At 33.8% G+C, this 18,410-nt stretch overlaps 2 protein-coding genes across 6 annotated transcripts in view; both read right to left on the bottom strand.

The window, feature by feature from the left end:
* LOC120259563 overlaps positions 1-12,538 on the bottom strand; it is a 49,963-nt gene extending 37,425 nt beyond the window's left edge. For 2 of the 5 annotated variants that reach the window (XM_039267192.1, XM_039267194.1), the window contains exons 1-29: positions 12,355-12,538; positions 11,788-11,891; positions 11,563-11,697; positions 11,435-11,485; positions 10,132-10,226; positions 9,946-10,063; positions 9,449-9,550; positions 9,179-9,367; positions 8,906-9,066; positions 7,813-7,983; positions 7,414-7,506; positions 7,020-7,341; positions 6,840-6,944; positions 6,648-6,743; positions 6,495-6,562; positions 6,009-6,129; positions 5,740-5,928; positions 5,432-5,635; positions 4,373-4,479; positions 4,101-4,200; positions 3,920-4,027; positions 2,943-3,104; positions 2,779-2,853; positions 2,180-2,689; positions 1,735-2,082; positions 1,519-1,650; positions 1,043-1,156; positions 790-974; positions 579-687 (exon numbers count right to left, since the gene is read on the bottom strand). In XM_039267192.1, coding sequence (XP_039123126.1) covers positions 579-687; positions 790-974; positions 1,043-1,156; positions 1,519-1,650; positions 1,735-2,082; positions 2,180-2,689; positions 2,779-2,853; positions 2,943-3,104; positions 3,920-4,027; positions 4,101-4,200; positions 4,373-4,479; positions 5,432-5,635; positions 5,740-5,928; positions 6,009-6,129; positions 6,495-6,562; positions 6,648-6,743; positions 6,840-6,944; positions 7,020-7,341; positions 7,414-7,506; positions 7,813-7,983; positions 8,906-9,066; positions 9,179-9,367; positions 9,449-9,550; positions 9,946-10,063; positions 10,132-10,226; positions 11,435-11,485; positions 11,563-11,697; positions 11,788-11,891; positions 12,355-12,451 — 4,371 coding nt within the window. In that variant the 5' untranslated portion in view covers positions 12,452-12,538. Of the gene's footprint in view, positions 1-578; positions 688-789; positions 975-1,042; positions 1,157-1,518; positions 1,651-1,734; positions 2,083-2,179; positions 2,690-2,778; positions 2,854-2,942; positions 3,105-3,919; positions 4,028-4,100; positions 4,201-4,372; positions 4,480-5,431; positions 5,636-5,739; positions 5,929-6,008; positions 6,130-6,494; positions 6,563-6,647; positions 6,744-6,839; positions 6,945-7,019; positions 7,342-7,413; positions 7,507-7,812; positions 7,984-8,905; positions 9,067-9,178; positions 9,368-9,448; positions 9,551-9,945; positions 10,064-10,131; positions 10,227-11,434; positions 11,486-11,562; positions 11,698-11,787; positions 11,892-12,354 lie in introns of those variants that run through there. The other 3 variants (XM_039267193.1, XM_039267195.1, XM_039267196.1) reach the window with 3 other exon arrangements.
* A 4,577-nt stretch (positions 12,539-17,115) lies between these two features.
* Positions 17,116-18,185, bottom strand: LOC120258148 (FCS-Like Zinc finger 2-like). The gene is made up of 2 exons (XM_039265499.1): positions 17,865-18,185; positions 17,116-17,749 (listed from the first exon to the last, which is right to left on the bottom strand). The coding sequence occupies exons 1-2, from the start codon at positions 18,107-18,109 to the stop codon at positions 17,572-17,574; spliced, it is 423 nt and encodes a 140-aa protein (XP_039121433.1). The 5' UTR covers positions 18,110-18,185; the 3' UTR covers positions 17,116-17,571.
* Positions 18,186-18,410: the final 225 nt, after the last annotated feature.

The following is an 18,410-nucleotide window of genomic DNA, read 5'->3' as shown; positions in this document are numbered from 1 at the left end:
TATATAAAATGGATTATCACTTTCTAGTATTACGACCAGTGAAAAAAATAGAAATCATGATTAATGTCAGATAAAAGAAAATCAGAATGATATCGCTCATAAATATTTGCAATGCAAAAGCAAAAATACACAGTGACTTCAAAACAAGCCCATAATGCTGAATAGACACATCAAATACGCTGTGAACGGTAAGTGTAAGTCTAAACAATCCTGCTCACAAAAAAAGAAGTTTGCTCAAAAAATCTATGGTTGAAAGTAGTAAATAATATTCTATCCAGTATGCATGACTAAAAGAAAATCTGCAAATCTCCCGAAAATTAAACATATCTTAGTCAATTATATCATTCTCATTTGTTTCAAGTTCTCAGTACCACTATCACTTCTTCGACCAGTTTCATGTACAATGAGCCTGTCAAAATCATATCTTGATAAATGAGACAAACATCAAAATGGTAAAATAACGGAAGTATAAACTAAATGTTTTCAAATGGTTCTATTACTTAGATTTCATAAAGAGAGGTTCTATTACCATGGACAAACCAAACAAATATTAGCTGGGGATAATTAATTTACAGTACCTTGATGGTCAATATTTCCATATGGACAGCATTCATATCATTCTTGCTACCACCAAGCCAATGAAATGTGTTTTGGATGGTAATATGAAGCACATCAAGTTTTAAGTAACTGCAAAATCAACACAATTGCTTCAATAGAAATTCAGAATAGACAGATGGAAAGTAGAATGAACTAAAATGAGTCATGGAGAAAATCAGTTTGGCATTGTACTCGGAACTGTCTGTTCTCCTTGGCATCAGAATTATAGGATTTGTCAATGAAAGGTCCAACTTTAAAGCAGGAGATCCTTCAATTTCACTTTTTGTGACCCACTTCTCTGAATTGCTTATATGATCCTTCAGCTTAACGACGCTCTCAACATTGCTTGGTGCAAGACCCATAAAGTAACTAGCAACCTGTATATCACTCTTATATAGTCACCTAAAGAAATAGATCCAAAGATGACAGAAATTCAAACATATACCTCCTGCACAAAACGGTTCAGATACACTATCCGCACTTCTGAAAGCTGCCCATTAAGGCTATATTCATAACCACTGTAGTCCTCATCAGCAGCATTAAATGAGCTAAAATCCAGCTGCAAGTTATAGGCAAATATAAGTTTTTCCAACATGTTTCTTATAAAGAATTTGTAATGAATGCCAGAAGCAAATGTCAAGAAGATATTGTCTGAATGAAGTATTATAAAGCCAACTAATTTATAGTAGATTACCCTATCAAACACAAAACCAACCCCTAAAATTCATACAGAAATAAGATAAGAGCACTGGCTACAGAATATACTGAAAAGAACTCTCAAAAGAGGGTTCACTAATACGACCCATAAGATCAATAAAAGTTTGATCTGCACTAGAAAATCAATGAGTTATATTAACCAGAAAAATCTGATTAAACATAGAAAATATATTGAATGAAACTAGTAAATGCATCATTTGTTACCTCAACAAAAGAACTCCCTCCTGGATTCCTCATATGACAAACCCAGAAGTATGAATGGCCGACTGGAAGACTGTCATCACTAATTTTCAGGTTTCCAAGTGAAGCTTTAAGGTTAAAAGACGCAGGAAAAACCTTCCACAAACATCAGAGTCAAATGAAGATATTCAATACAACAAATGGCATCGAATAAATATTTAGGCAAGATGACTTGCAGACCTTTATATCAGTGAGCAAATTATTTTGTAATAAAGTAGCAAGGGAAGTCCCATCTTCATTCATCAAGACTATCTCAGCGGTGGTCATGTTCAATGTCATGAAGAAAATGACTCTATTTTTTCCTTTCCCAAGTAATCCTTTTACAACTGGTTCTTGAACCACAAAATCATGATCACCACTTGTGTCAACCTTGGCAAAAGATTCCGTGATGACAGTCGAAGAGTTATCAGCAAAAGAGTCAGTATCATGACTGTCTTGAGAAATGTTTATTGCATCAACAAATTCCATTATTGCAATGATCGTCGGTCTATAACAGAAAAATGTCAACATAGAAAGTGCAACCAGCACCTGTTCACAATGGTCATAAAAGAAAGAGTTGAGTAACCTTCCACTATTTTGTTAACAACTGATGGATAAGTTGAAATTCAAGTGGGCAATGACTCACCTGGTTATCTATATTATTGTACAGAGGAGAATCTTGACCATAGATGATAATTTGAGCTTTCACAAAGCTATCTAATGCATCATTTTCCTTTAAGTTATTGCTTCTATCTTCAAGTCCTGGATCAGGTATTAAACCTGCAATCCGACTAAAGCTAGGAGGATCTATGAAAAAAATTTTTGATGGGAAGGAACTTTCAGCAGCAAAGTACTCAGGCATACTCCCTTGACGTTGAAAAGGTTGTTCAACCAGATCATTAACATCATCCGTTGCTTCAAAAAATTTATCATCTTCTCCATCATTTTGCTCTGCTTCATCACCACCTACACCTAGTGCAGCCGTACCAACAGAGGAAGGGTAGGAAGCAGAAGCAGTGGCTTCTGTGCTATTTATAAAGGATCTCGCAAGGTATCGGCATGTAGTTGTTTGTGCACAACCAAATTGATCCTCTATTTCCAAAGATTTTAAAATGGTTCCAATCAAAATATTATTTGCTTTCATCAAGAGCTCAACCTGGTTTCACAAAGAAGAATTCCTTGAAGAAAGCATCAACAAACAATAGAAAGAGAACAAGAAAGATGTGCTTTAATTATCAAGGTTACCTGGCCACCTTTTGCACGAAACTCAAACAAAGGACTTTCTTTATCAAGAAGAATCTTCTGAAGACTTTGATTTCTCTAGAGACAAAATAAGCATAAATCTTAAATGTTACTTTAAGAGTGTGGTAATGAAAATTCTGGTTTAAAGTATTTATTTTCAATGCCACCTGATAACTACAGCTAAAACAAATCCTTAGTTCATCAAGGACGCCAGTAACAAAAAGCTTCTCCACACTCAATGACCTCATCATGATTTTATCTGAAGATTTGGTTTCAGACGTCCCAACTGAAAATGATTTATCAGGTGGACCAGTTATGGCAGAAGAACCCTGTTTAGAACAGAGGCCAATTTCATGAAATCCAGTTGTAGCAGTAGAGAATTACAGGAAAAGTATATAAAACAGGCCTGCAACCATAACTAATAGTATCTTTTTATATCAGAAATGTATTTGACAGGTCCAGATTAACAGTCACAATAATATATATTAAATTCCCTTCCAGGGATAATAAAACTATTATCAATAATTGATAAATAGACTGTGACAGACACAATGTAGATATTTCAAACTCTCATTATATTATAACTTAGAAACTCAACATTGTTGTTCTCTAATCCACCGGGGTTTGTGTGGTACAGACCCAGCAACTTGTTCATTTTGTTTCACCACGGAATAATTCTAGAACAATAAACTGAAAGAGGAAAGTAGTTTCTTCAAAAGAGAAAGCAGGTTTTGTCATGTCAAACTATGGTCCACACATTGTTGTGGTTCCCTCCCACTACTCTAGCAGTGAGGTCAAGATTCAGACAAGGCTGCATTCTCAAACAGACCATAATCTCCGTTTATTTCTTAACATGTTACCTGATGGAAATATAAAATACTTGGCCTTCGTATCATGAATTACCAGGAAAGATAAACCAAAGACAAAAGGAAAGATATTATCTATCATCAATAGTTTATGATATACATTCAGTAGTAAGTTCATTCGGGCCGGCTTTTTTATTGTTTCATTTTTTTTTACACCTTTTTTATGAATAAACTTAATACTGCAGAAAGATGGGTCGGTAAAGAAGACAGTAAACTAAATTTCAATGTAAATAAAAATATTTTGTTATAAACATGCTAATAAGAACAGAATAATCTACCGAAGCTCGATATATAGCTGCTTGCAGACGATTTTGCCAAGATCTTCGAGATTCATCAGAATCACACCTCATAATCAAAGCAGAGGCATCTTCCACAATCTGCAATCTCTTGAGAAACATCTACAGATTCACTAACAATGAAAAGAAAGGAATACAAAAATCATTATGCATAAAAGAAGACCTTTGGATTGAGTTGTCCTGCATCACACACAACTAGCACATTTTCGATATCACCTAAGAGTGTAGTAGGAACCTGATGGACTTGTTTACCAAGTAAACTGCCAGTAAATCCAAGAAAATTACTCGTATCAGAAATCACGTACAAAGTAAGGCATGCAAAATGGGTCATGGATAGGCAACTAACTTCAATCCTTTGTTATCATAAATCAACACAAGACATAACTAAGAAAATAACAAAAGGAAGCAAGTGAAGACAGAAGCATTAATACCTGAAAAATTTGTTTATATGATTTAGATGAAGGATTCTCCAAGATATAAAGGAACGGCCCAACTAGACAAAAATATCTTCGTTGCCATACAGCTTCTCTATTTCCCACGCCCTGTTAAGAAAGATTCAGTTGGCCATAAAAAAGAAGTATATATCACAAAACATATAGTCCAATATTGTGTTCGGTTTTCAACTAGTATCCATGTGATCATTAACCTATTTACCTAGTATAATTATGTCTGGACACCTCCATCATTAGAGTATAGAAAGATGAAGCTTACTTGCTTGATATTCTAAGGTCATACATCTCCTCAAGCAGAACAAATGCCAACAGCCAACATCAACCATGCATATGTGATAGAAATAGCATGCATTGTTCCCCATACAAGAGGAAATTTCATTGAAACAGTTTTGTAATGAAACACATAAGCACAATTAACGGTAACCATGAATTTACCAGCACCTATTGTTACCATGAAAACACATAAGCACAATTCACTGCCACCATAATTTACCAGCACCTATTGTTACCATGAACCCTCAGAAATACTGAAGCTGAATACAAAAGTAAGCTTATCCTTTGAAGTAAGAACTCATTCTCCATTCCACAGCAACTGTTCCAAAAGAACAGTGAAGAAGAAAGTAATTCAACTGGGTGGCTGCCCGTGCCAATGACACCTACTACTGCTTACACTGATCCATTTATGATGGGTGGCCCTTTCTCAAATCAATGACAGCATAAGATATTTAAACATTACTTTGGATGCCAATGGAGGCAATGATGCCTATCAATGTTGTAGTGTCCTCAAATTTGGTCATGTGTGTAAAAATAACCATGAAAAATCTCAAAACATTTCCATGACAATTTTCCAAAACAATAGGCCTATGCTCTGTACAAAGACAAATCAGGAAATCAGAATGAAACAAGCCATCATGAAAAATATCAAAATATTACCATGGCAATTTTCCAAAACAATAGCCCTATGATCTGTACAAAGACATGAAACAAGCCACAGTAGCACAATCAAATACGACATTACATTTTTAAATAACAGAAAGCAAACCTTCCATGAGAGGAGAGACAACCATCCCTCAAAATCAGCCTGATTCCAAGGGCAGACCATGTCTGGGCTACTACCATCATCCTCCTCGAAGATCTTCACAACTTGCAATAACCGGTGATACCTAGCAGGGGAAAAATGAAACCCCAAACACGGTAACCTTACAGCAAGTCTAGTTGATGGGTAGAAAGGATTTTCAAACTTAATCTGTAAGGTACAATGAAGTCAACATTTGACCAAGGAATATATTTGCATACACCAAAATCTAGTTCAAAAGAAAGAAAAAAAATGCAGAAGAAACAGATAGAAACCTGTTGAAGCTTTATGACAATTGCACACTTGTCTATTACAGGTAAAATATTGTGCTTATTTTGATCAGTCACAAGTGGTGCACCCCACCAATAATCACCATCCACCAAGAAAGCAGAGACATCACTTAGAACCAAATTAAATTGCAGGTACAAATCCTTTTCCTTAGAGGAGTCATGCTCTTGCATGTCCTGGTCATAGAAAACATATTAGTTAATCACCGAGGAACTCTCAGAACCAAGTCAACATTCAAAGTTCCAACATGCTTGACCTTTGTGCACAACATAAGATTTCCCAAGTCTAGTAGGAGTTTAGTTGAGTGAGAGCTATCTGGGGAAAATTTGGTTGGAATAGTAATTTTAGGGGCAGCAATGTCCACATCCAAGAAAAACCTGTCATAACCAAAGCTCCTCAGTATTCATATCACTGAAAGCAGAATTAATGAGACAGAAGAGCATGACTGATGTTTTTCCCTGTCAAATATGGAAAAAGCACAAAGAAGCATAAACTTTGGCCAGACAAGATCATAACAAACCCATATCACAGTACGTTCATTACAAGGCAATAAACAGGCATGCGCACACAGAGAGGCAGCAATTAAATCAAACCAATTATTACAAAGTTAATAAAACAGTTCTTAGCTCATACTTGCACAAAGAAACAAAAATCAAGTACCAAATAGGTTTCACTTCCTCCATCAAAATAAGACAAGCAGCACTATCATACCTCAAATAAGGTCACCTGTGTGAATACATACCTGGAGTAATCTTTTAATGCTCTGGTGACTTGTTCTTGAGCAGTACGTTTGACTCCATCAATGGTCATCTTCATGAAGAACATAACCATTAGGACTAAAAAATAAGCACAAAGCAGACCTCTATGTACAATTGATAAGGCATTAATGCAGTACCTGCACTGCAGCTGCTGTCTCCAAAGCAATATTCTGACTTACAGCAGTGCCACTCTTGAAGAAGGCAATAATTTGATCCACAGAATCCTTCATGTACTGGTAATATAAATATCATAATTGACTACTGGACAACCTCTAAACTCTTGACACTAACATCTAAATACTAAATACTATTGCCATAAGTGAACATACTGTCATATAGCATGGAGAAGCTTTGACAGCAAAGCTCCAGTCCACTTCAGCATCAAAAGGCTTGTAACTAAAAGTACCAACCAAAGAATCAGAAAGAGTAGCACTCTGCGTAAGAAATAAAATCATATTAGAGTTGACAATTTATAGTATGAAGCGCATATAGCAGATAGAACACCTAACCTCCGCCAGGAGACCGGAAGGTGAGGAAAGCCTATAAGAACCCAACTTCAAGTTGAAAACTTTTGTCTCCAAATAAGATTTTATGGAACAATGAAGCCCTTCGCATGATAAGTCCGCAAGGTAAACCTGATTGTCGGTGACAAGCTTTGATGCATTGTGCTTCATGTTAATTTCAAATAACACATGAAGTAAATCGCCTTTATCATAAGCTGTCAATAAGTTTTCATCAGAACCTTCCTTGTAGCCAATAATTCTATTTAGTTGTTCCCAATCTTCCTCAGTGAAACCCCTAGGTTCATTTTCATCCTTCGTAGATCCACCCCTGGAAAGATGGTGACACTTTATCACTCAAAATGTTAATCATGCTACATAAATAAAAAGTAAGAAAACCAACCAGCCAAATGGCCACCAAGATTTCTTGGTCTTCAGTCCCCTCTGTTGATTGTCCAATTCTGTGGACTGATCAACAAATTTGTGTGCCACCATCCTTCAAAAATAACATCGAGAAAAGATGAATAACAATAGAAGAATATTTATGTGTCATGAGTGCTGATATGTCAAGTAGGAACCCGAAAAACATGTCATCCAAACAGGAAATTTGTTTATAAGTAAAATTAAGCAAATTCTAACATTGAAAATTGAAAAACATAGGTGTTATACAGTGAATGAAAATCTCAAATTATCACAAAATCAACTGGTTCTGGTATTCCACTCCCTTACATGAAACACCAACATATTATTCCTATCGAAATTACTAAAGACCTTAAATTGCCTCAATACTAAAAGTTGTTACCTCCACTGAAGAATAACACTGATATCAAGCTCCCTATCCATTTTTTCAATTTCCTTGTTGTGATCTACTGCTGAATGGATCATGTCGGGCTTAAGGAGAGATGCATATAGTGGCACATATTTCTTCTGAAGTCTTGCATACCTCAAAACCTGTTCCCAAGACAGTTTTCCACTACAAAATCCAACTTTACAGCATAAGAAAGCACACTTAAAGAAGGTGAAACAGATCAACTAATTAGAATATCAATGTCAAATAAAGAACCATCTATTTGTCATAAATGAATGAATGGCGTGTGTGTGTGTGCGCATTGGTGGGGGGTTGGGGGGTGCGGATTCTTTGTTCTTCGAATTGACCAACAAGCACATACAAAATTCAAAAATGGAGGCCAACAACCTAAAGAAACCACAGGAACACTAAGAGACATAATTAGATCATCAAAAGCTTGTAACAGATAAGTTAAATTTTATCTTCGGTTTTCCAGAAAATTAGAAAACTTCGTAAAAAATTATGAAAAGATCTCAAGCCCATATCATGTACCAAAATATTTGCGAATTATTGAAAAGCAGATCACAGTCGCAAGGAACTTGATATAACAACACCCAATTAACCTTCAAACAAGCAGAAAGTTCACACAAGTATTGTCCTTCAATAAAACCAAATAAAAAAAGATGCGAATTTGAATCTGTTCAAAAGCAGTTTCATCGGTTGGACAGAACTGACCCACGGCAGATATTATCAATTAAAAATTTGCACAAGTAGTGTCAATTATGAGTCGTTAAGCAAACAAGCAGAAAGTTCACACAAGAATTGTTCTTCAAAAAAAACCAAATAAAAAAAAGATATGAAGACAAATGTGTCCAAAAGCATTTGCATCTGTTGGAGAGAATTGACCCATGTCAGATATTATCAATTAAATATTTGCACAGGTAGTTTCAATTATGAGTTTTATGTCAAAAGGGCAATAGAGTGTTAGCTGTCACAAACAATTCTGAAAAGCATCATACAGGATGACGAAACCACAGTAAATCAAAAGTAGTCAAAAGAACAGAAGATTCCGATATTATTCTAAAATTCATCCAAGTGCATTAACTACCTTGCAGCCTTCATCTCATCAGTCACCACCTTGTAAGCATACTTCCACCAAGACCTGGGGTCAGACTTCACGGGAAGTTGCGGGCGATAGTGAGCGTATTTCAGACGTTTATTGAAGGCATCAAAGTTATCTGCCAACTTCAAGACGTCCCTGTAGCAATCCTGCATTCAAATAGTCAGACCTGCTTAAGGTAACTACATCCATACAACCAGGCCAGCTCAAGATAAAACAAATCCCTCAGCAGGGAAAAAATCCAAGATAACCCAACAATACCTTTGATAAACATAATGTAACATTATCCAGATTGACTACAGCTTTTTGTAATGCTTGCCCAGTATTTCTAGATTCATCCAACCGCAGCTTTGTGTACTTCGCATTCCCTGTGACTGGTTGTAGAATGTAGCTATGTTCTTTCAGAACAAAACCATCAGACTTACCGCCCCTACTTTCCAATTCAAATATCTACAAAGCAAATTGATACCTATTACATCACAATTTCTTCAACCAAAAGTTTAGTTTCAAATTACACTAAAAGGATAATACCTGGCTCCACTCAGAGGGCAGCACATCCTCCCAGGGTTTGTCAATTCTCCATGGATGAATATTAGAATCAAAGTAAAAAGACAACCGTTCAAGTTCTGCAAACTGCAAAATGTTCAATGTGCACAAAAAAAAGGATTCAAAAGCAAGTATCCTGTCAGCTTAAGAGATTCAACAAGAGAACTGGAAATCAACAGATTCCATGCAGCATGAGGAACACAGAACCAAGAGGAGAGGCAAAGATATGTGCAAGGGATAAAACCAAAAAACAAGAAGAAAGGAACAACAATGTCCAAGGAAAATCCCTGTTCAGTAATCAAAACCTATAGTGATGACTTTCAAGACAACCCCAAGAATGGTAAGAGAAAAATTACACAGGTCCCTATCAAGCAGTTCAAGCACTGCAGCAAATCAGCATTCCATCTATTTTTTAATAAAATGATATCATGCACCATGATCGGAGCTAGTGCTATTAAATGAGCAAGAGAAAAATCTTGTACCTTCTGAATGCGATCCAAAGCACCCCCAGTAGCAAATGTTTCCTTGCCAAGATCATCAACTGTCACTGCAGAAAGCCTTGAAAGTGTTGCTCCCGCTGCAAAGGGGTGGCCAGGATTGCTGCAGAGAGGTCACAAGACTTCACCTATGATCAAGTATAGAAAGAAAAGAAGAGCAGAATGTTTTACCTCTCAAGGTCTTCATATCTGATGTGAATATTAGTAATGGACAGCTTGAGGTTTCCAATTATGGTGTTAATCAATGAGCCCAGCCAGGATGTATTCTTTGCCAAGGAAGATAACAGTTAGCTAAAAAAACAGAGAATCTCCAAAGTTATCTATTAAAAATGGGAATACTAAATCATCACCCGAGCATATAGTATCCACAAAGGCAGTATATGTACGCATATATGAAGCCAAATAATATAAAGAACTCATTAAACCATGATGTATTTGGTCTTCATTTAAGATACCACTTAAGAAGAAAAACAGAGACCCTCCCAACATATCTTTTGAAAATGGAATCAACAGATAAATTACTAAGACTATAGTAAGCTAACACATAAACCACCATTCAGCCAAACATATGAAAGACATCAAGCCATGATGCATTCTTTGTCAATAGAGACAACAAAAAACTTTTGGAAAAAAAAAATAGAAAAGCTACAAAGCTATCTTTTAAAAATGAAATTACCCAGATAAATGCCTAAGCAAATACTAAACAAGCATGCTGAACAGATAAACCACAATATAGTTCAATCATATGGAGAACATTAAACCACCGAGGCCTAGTAAAGCAATAGGTGTTGTGGTTAGGCAAAGGGCAAAGGGCAAATGGCAAACAACAAACGGACAACAGTTGCACATAGTGACAAACGAATGAATAACAAAAAAAACCAAACATAATTCATCTGAAGTTTCATGTTGATCACAACAAAACAGATAACAAATGCATTCAAAGATGGTTTGCATCAATCATTAGCAATAGGCAGGGACAAACATTCACAAAATATATCTCTACAATAACATCGCACATAACCACCCAGTCAAGTAGTAAAGAGGGAAGCCACCAGTTTGTTTATAAATAGGTCAAATAAAAATCATGGATAACTAGCGAATGAATAACAAAAAAAAATGTTGATTCAGAACTAATACAGATACCAAATTCATTCAAAGATGATTTGCACCAATCATTAGCAGTAGGCAGGGACAAACATTCTCAAAATAAATCTCTACAATAACATTGCATATAACCTTCTAGTCAAGTAGTAAAGAGGGAAGCCAGCAGTTTGCTTATAAATAGTTCAAATAAAAATTCATGGATAACTAGAATGAATAACAAAAAAACTAATACAGATACCAAATTCAATCAAAGATGATTTGCATCCATCATTAGCAGAAGGCAGGGACAAACATGCACCAAATAAATCTCTACAATAGCATTTGCATATAACCTTCTAGTCAAATAGTAAAGAGGGAAGCCAAAACTTACTGTTTCTAGCTTGAGATGCTGCTGAGACTCCAACAGTTTCATCTCCATTTCCTACATCAAGAGAAAAAAAAGTGTGTTCTGAATTCAGCAGCGAAAGGTGAAGGCACTAACTTTTCAGCTTATCTTACTCGAATTCTGTTCTTTTTTGCTTCTTGTAAAGCATCTTCACTCGAGCCTTCAACTTGTAGTGCAGGCTCAGCTAATATCAGTATGCGGTCTAAAGAAACTAGAACTGGTTCTTGCCCTAGCCGGCTCCAGGGAACCTAAACCACAACATAAACCATTACAGGATTAAGAACAAAAATAACATAAAACTACTTATTTACACCTAAAAAAGAGCCAAAACACTAAACCTTAATCTTCACAGACCCCAAGAATCCAGCCTTCACTCTCACAGGCAACTTCAAAGCATTAAGCGCCTCTGGCCTCAGTTGCATGTTCTTCAGTTCCACATCACCTAAACCATCATTTGAAACCATAAGCATGAAATCACTTAAACAGAAAATACATTAAAAACCATCCTCTATAACACTACATTGATAAATCACTATAACCTAACACCATAACCCTCATATTCAAACCAAAAAATATAGCTCAATTTGGTTCTAAGATTGATAACCATAAGCTCTTCTCCAGCTACAAACAGCAAGAAATTCAAGAAGAGCAGGGACTATGAAACAAAACTAATCGAAACAATTCCAAACGTTAGAATGTAAGAACCCAAGCCTAAAAACCCAATCAAAGAAAGCACTAATAACAGCAACATCATCGATCACGCAAAGAGAAACCTAAAAAAAAAGAGCAAAGAATCAAGCAAACAGAACACGGATTTAAAAAACGAACAGAAAGAGAATGGGATAGCATCTGATCATGAAACCCATCAAGAATCAAAAGCGAAAAAAAAAAACAAGAAGATCGACCATTCCAGACGCTGATCTTGAGGGCCTCCTTGCTGAGTCCCCGAACATAGTTGCCGAGGTACTTCTGGAGCAAGAACGCCACCTGATCCTCCAACATCTTCGCATCCCCTTCCGATGATCCTCGCTCCGATCAATGCCCGGCAAACAAGAGGCTACGATAAGGAGAGAGGGATAGAGACGATGGTCAGTCTCTAAGAGAAAGCGTGAGTGAAATCTCCACAACGGCCCTATATTTATAATTTTTATTTAAAAAAATAATAATCATTGCTTTTTTAAAAATAAAAAATAAAAATAGAAATTCTGGGAAATAAAATCTCTAAAAATCAAAGAAAACGGTCGTATTTTTATATAATATATAAAAATTCATCATTGTTAAAAAAAAATTAGAAACTTTTAGAAACAAATCTTTTTATAAATCAAAGTAAAACGGTTATGTTTTGATATAATAGATAAAAATTCGTCATTATTTAAAAAAAAAAATGGTCATATTTTGATATCATGTGATAGTTCTCTGATTCCACAATGATGAGCATATAATATATAATAAATGATGGAATATATTTATTGATTAATCTGTTAATAAGAATTATTTAAAGTAATGTAATTTAATAAATAGGGGTATTTTCGTAAAAGTAAGGGGTATCATTACAGGGCACGCAAAGAAGAGTCGGCGGAGTATTCGCAGCCATATTGAAAACTGCCACGTGGCATTTTCACCTCACGTGGCGCTAACATACACCATCACCAATCTCGACCGTTGCATGTTTGGATTCGGGTTAACGGGTTATAAACCCGTTTATGTAAACAATTCATCCCATCCAACTGGACTTGAAAAGGCCCATTTGAAACAAAAAGGCCCATCTATACACAACATTTAGCGCCAGGCCCAACTAGGATCCATAGAAGGCCTTTCTAAAAGAGCTCTTAGTAAATAAATTTTTTAAACAAAATTAATTGTCTCATGTTAATTTATTTAAATAATTAATTAAATACATGACTTGAATTAATAGAAATTTTTTAAAAAAATTAAACTAATAAAGTGCACATATTTGTCAGTATATATCGAAGTGTATGTTTATATATAATATGAAATAGTTAGAATGATGGGGTTATTATCTAAGAATAGTAAAAGAGTTGGGATGAGTCCAAATTGTTTTGGGTCCACATTAGCTGGACTCAACCACAAACAGAGCTTGAAACATGCTAACTAACAAACGGGGAAAAAGTCATTATTGATTCCCTGTTTTTTTTCTAATTTATATTTAAAACAATATTTAATATGTCATTTTTGTTTTTTTGATTTTTTTATTTCTAAATATAACATAATTGTGATGTATCAATATATTTTGTCTCACCAAAAATTCATTAAAAATTAAAAAATTTACAAACTAAAGTTGATGTGATATATCCTATGTCATCACCCAACTAAACCTTACAGATTCCACAAAGATTAAGATGTTTTAAATGATAGTTATCAATATCAAAATTAATAAAACAAATACGATATAATAATTTCATTTAATATTATATATTGTTAAAACTTACAAAAATATTGACAATTTTTTAAAAATTATAAAAAAATTTATGCCTCACAACAAAAAATGTTCAAACCTACCCTGTGGCTGTGAGATGTCTAATATTGGTACGTTATTTTGTGATGTTTAATATTGTAAATGTAATTTAATAATATTTAAAATGATAACCTTGGGATCATCCATCATGTCACAATACACCAAAATCAACAACAAAGTATAAATTAAAATATAAAATATAAATATATTTCAAAATACATTAAACAACACATTATAAAACAACCTAAAAGAAATCATTTACATTAAATATATTTAAAAAAAAAGAATTAACTAGATGGTTTAGCACGAGACCATTGGCAAGTAGAATGACAGTTTCCACACTAAAAAAATAAAAAAAATAATAACTATGATAAAAAAAAATAACTTTAATCAAATAAATTTAGTTTAATAGCACTTCATTCTATTATTACTCCAATGACCGAGCCAAATATATGAAATTCAAGTTTGGTGCTAATTTAGTGAAGAGCAATAAAGTCTACTGGCTGAATCAATATATATATATATATATATATATATATAAATATATATTAAATGCTCCGGTCAACGTAGAGAGTAGCTCGCCAACAGCTACTTTGTTCAACCATCACCGCTATTTATATACTCATATAATATGTAATATTAATAAATTTTGTGTTTGAATATACACAAATATAAAATTAATTTTTTTATATATTTATATTTATATTTTGATTTTATGTTAGCCGAATTTCAAACCTGTTTCTCTAACATGACACGAACACCGCCAATTACAATGGTTATTTATATTTATAAGTTTTGAAATTGTTAAACTTTTTTAAATCAATTTTTAATAAGTTAAAATTAATTCTAAACGGGTCTTTAATATGTCACACTTGTGGGCCATTTGAATTACACAACTTTGATGTATTATATTTGGGTATACATCAAATTACTGAAGATGATGAAAGGTGAATTGGACTCTCTGAAGCTGCCAATTTTTAAGGGTGAAAAAAACATATTAGTAATTAGTCCCCATTTTTTCCTTCAATTTAAATATAATAATTTCCGTGGATAATAAGTTTCAAATTATAAATGAAGAAAATTTACTTTGTTCTTTTTAGTTATTTTTTAATTTTAATAAACCTTAATTTAAATAATGTCATTATAATAGTTAATGTAAATAATGATTAAAATAAATTATTAAATAAAAAATAATTATAATAATTTAAATGTATAATAATATCAAAGCATTATCTAAATAAAAATTTATTTACCAATAAACATAACTCTCACTTAGACCTGCGCATGGGTTGGGCCGGACCGGGTTCAGATTCGGGCCGGGCTTTATCCATAATTACTAAAATTCAAACTTGTCTAAGCCCGGTCCGGCCCGAAAATATGGGCTTGAACCCTTGCCAGAACTCACCCAAATTTAATGATCTCTATCTAAGGCCTGTCCAAGCTCGCCCAAATAGGTTTATCATCAAATAATATATAACTTATAAAAAAACTTAACAATAAAATTAATATGTGAATATGACAAAATATTATTCTACAAAACACTTAAAAATTAAAATACCAAATGCAAATATTTATACAATTACAACAACTAAAATTCAAATCATTATAATCAATGACAATCAACAATAAATATATATTATATAAATATATATATAATTAATTAATAAATAATCAATGGAAATTCAAACCATTATATATATAAGTATATATAAAACTAATTAATAGATATATTTTATAATTCAGGCCAGGTTGGGCCAGGTCGGGTAGGGCTTTTTAACAATGAAAACCAAATCCGGCTTATTTTTTAAAATGAGCTTTTTTTTGTCCAAGCCCTCAAATTTTTCCGGCGGGCTTTCAGGCTTAGGCGAGTAGCCCGGCTTTTGGACAGGTCTACAGTCTCACTATTTCAAATGCAGACAACTTATTCAAAACATAAATATTTTTTTTATTACATCTTAAAAGAAAGTCAAACAATGGATCTCTCTTATATAAAAGTGGATTGCTTTTTATTCTTAATTTTTTTACCAAATATATATATATATATATATATTTTTAACTTTTCGTATTATCATTCTCATTTGCAAACCAAACAAAAATTTGGTATAGACATAGAATGAAAATAGAGGCTAAAAACATCTATCATGTGATATTTTGTGAATAAAGTTAATTAAATACATTTATTAGCAAAATTGGATTTAAAAATAAAAAATAAAAATAAATAGAAAGGACATGCATCAGTGTTGTCTCAATCTACTTGCATCTATTATAAATACCTAATTGCCCACTTGTCTAAATTGACCAGGTTATTATCACGGCCACTTTCTTGAATAAAATGATAGTAAATTCTGAAATTAATATTGGTGGAACAAATGAGAAAAATTATTATGTTTAGCACAAAAATAATTTCAATTGATGAAAAACTATAATATAAAAAAATGAAACAGGAATAGTATATATTTAAAATAAATCATTATTTATTTACATGTTTACACTAACAATTAGACGTGTCTAAGAGCAGTGCTACTCATCTAAACCCGATGCCCATCCGAAAATTGAGAGATTTAGACAAATATTTAACATCCGATGACCGGGTTTTAAAAAAAAAAAAATTCCCATTTTAAAAAAATATTGGGTTTGATTAGAACCAATTCGTAGAGTTATAAAATTTATTCATAATTAATTTGGTATATATATATACTAATATACATTTTGGTGATTGATTAAAAATGTGCATTTGATATTTTAATTTTATTATATTATTATTATTACTATTATTATTATTATTATTATTATTATTATTATTTAATAAAAAAACCTATTTAAACGGGTTTGCACGGACATTGATTAAAAATCATCAAATTTGGACAAATTATAATAAAATTAAGTCTCTTATTATTAAAAACTTGGACATGCATCAGTGTTGAGTGGTTTAATCATTTTTAAAGAAAAAAAAATTGAACATACTTGTTGGTATTTAGTTCTGTGTGGTTGGTTTTATAATCAAAACAGTACGTTAATCTAACAAATCTTTTCCATATTTAATAATTACAGTCAGTGAGGTATTTCAAGGACACCAATTAATTACAACAAAGCACTACTTTTGTCTCCCTTTTTTACACATTAATTAGAACCATATAATTTAAAATTTCAGCCACACAAAAACTTTAAAAAATAAGAGTTAAAAAAAAAAAAAACAAAAATAATTCGAATCCACTGTTTAGACATGATAATGGTGCTCTGTATGCATCTCAAAGTGTTCAATGAGATCAACAGCAGCAGCAGAGGAAGAAGGCAGAAAGACAAAAAAGCCCTTCCATTTCTCAAAATTTACAAAAATAAAAATAAAAATAAAAAACCACCCATAAAACTCCATCCAGAACACACTCCTTCATCCTTCCTGTACATAGAAAACTCTCATCCTCCCTGAAAATTATAAAAAAAAAAAAGAGGGGGGAAAATACAAGATGTTTTTCTCTTCTCGTTTCATATAAAAAACTAATTTCGTGGATATTAGATCTATTTATATTTAGATATTTCGATATATATATATATATATATATATATATATATATAGATCCAGAGCCAAAGACAAAGATAAAGATAAAGACTAAAGAGGGAGATGGATTTGGTTGGAGAAGAGGATCGATCAGCCAGCGACGACGGTACCAGAACGGAAGTGCAAATTGTTCTGAGCCTTCGAAGGACTGCTAGATTTCTTCTTCTTTTGATCCTTAATGGACGACAGCTTCCGATTCTTCTCGTTGTTCTCGTCCATATCTATTTGCTCTTGCCGACACTCTTCACTACAAAATGGCGTATCACCTCTGCAAATCAAATCAATCCCATCAATCTCCACCAAAACTATAAAAAAATATATATATATTCACAGATCTCACAATAAAAAAAATAGTTTTTTTTTAAAAAAAAAGAAAACCGAACCTGTACATGAAGATGTCGCGATTGGATCCTAAAGGTTTCTTGCAGAGAAAACAAGAGTCGAGGAAGTAGTGAGGCTCATCGTCGGGGAGAGATTCAAAGAAGAAGCCCGGCGTCGTCCCAGATCCCAAGGCTTTGTAGCTCCTCCTTCGGCGGGGGAGCACAGGGGTGCAGGAGGACGTCATCGTCTGAGGCGGCGGGATTCCCGAAACTCCGGCCTCGAGATCGGAGACGGAGAAGGTGTCCATGGCCGTGATCGCGAGGTCTTCTCTCTTTGATGATGGGTCTCTGCCTCTCTGTGTGTGTGTGAGTGGAGGAGTTCTCGAAGGTTGGTTTGGTTTTTAAAGAAGGGTTTAGAGATACATGGACACGTGGCATTTAAACCGCGGGCCGGATCCTGGATTCCCTGCGAATCCATTGGCTGAGTCTAACCGAAACCATCTGGGTTTTTCTCCCCATGATTTTACCCTTACACCCTCATTCCATACGTCTAATTACAAGAGTAGTATAGTATTTTTGTATTTCGTGCTTGAAGGGCAGTGTTGTAAT

This window comes from Dioscorea cayenensis, chromosome 4 (genome assembly GCF_009730915.1).
Source record: "Dioscorea cayenensis subsp. rotundata cultivar TDr96_F1 chromosome 4, TDr96_F1_v2_PseudoChromosome.rev07_lg8_w22 25.fasta, whole genome shotgun sequence".
NCBI classification, from domain to species: domain Eukaryota; kingdom Viridiplantae; phylum Streptophyta; class Magnoliopsida; order Dioscoreales; family Dioscoreaceae; genus Dioscorea; species Dioscorea cayenensis.
This window is presented reverse-complemented; position numbering and strand designations above follow the sequence as displayed.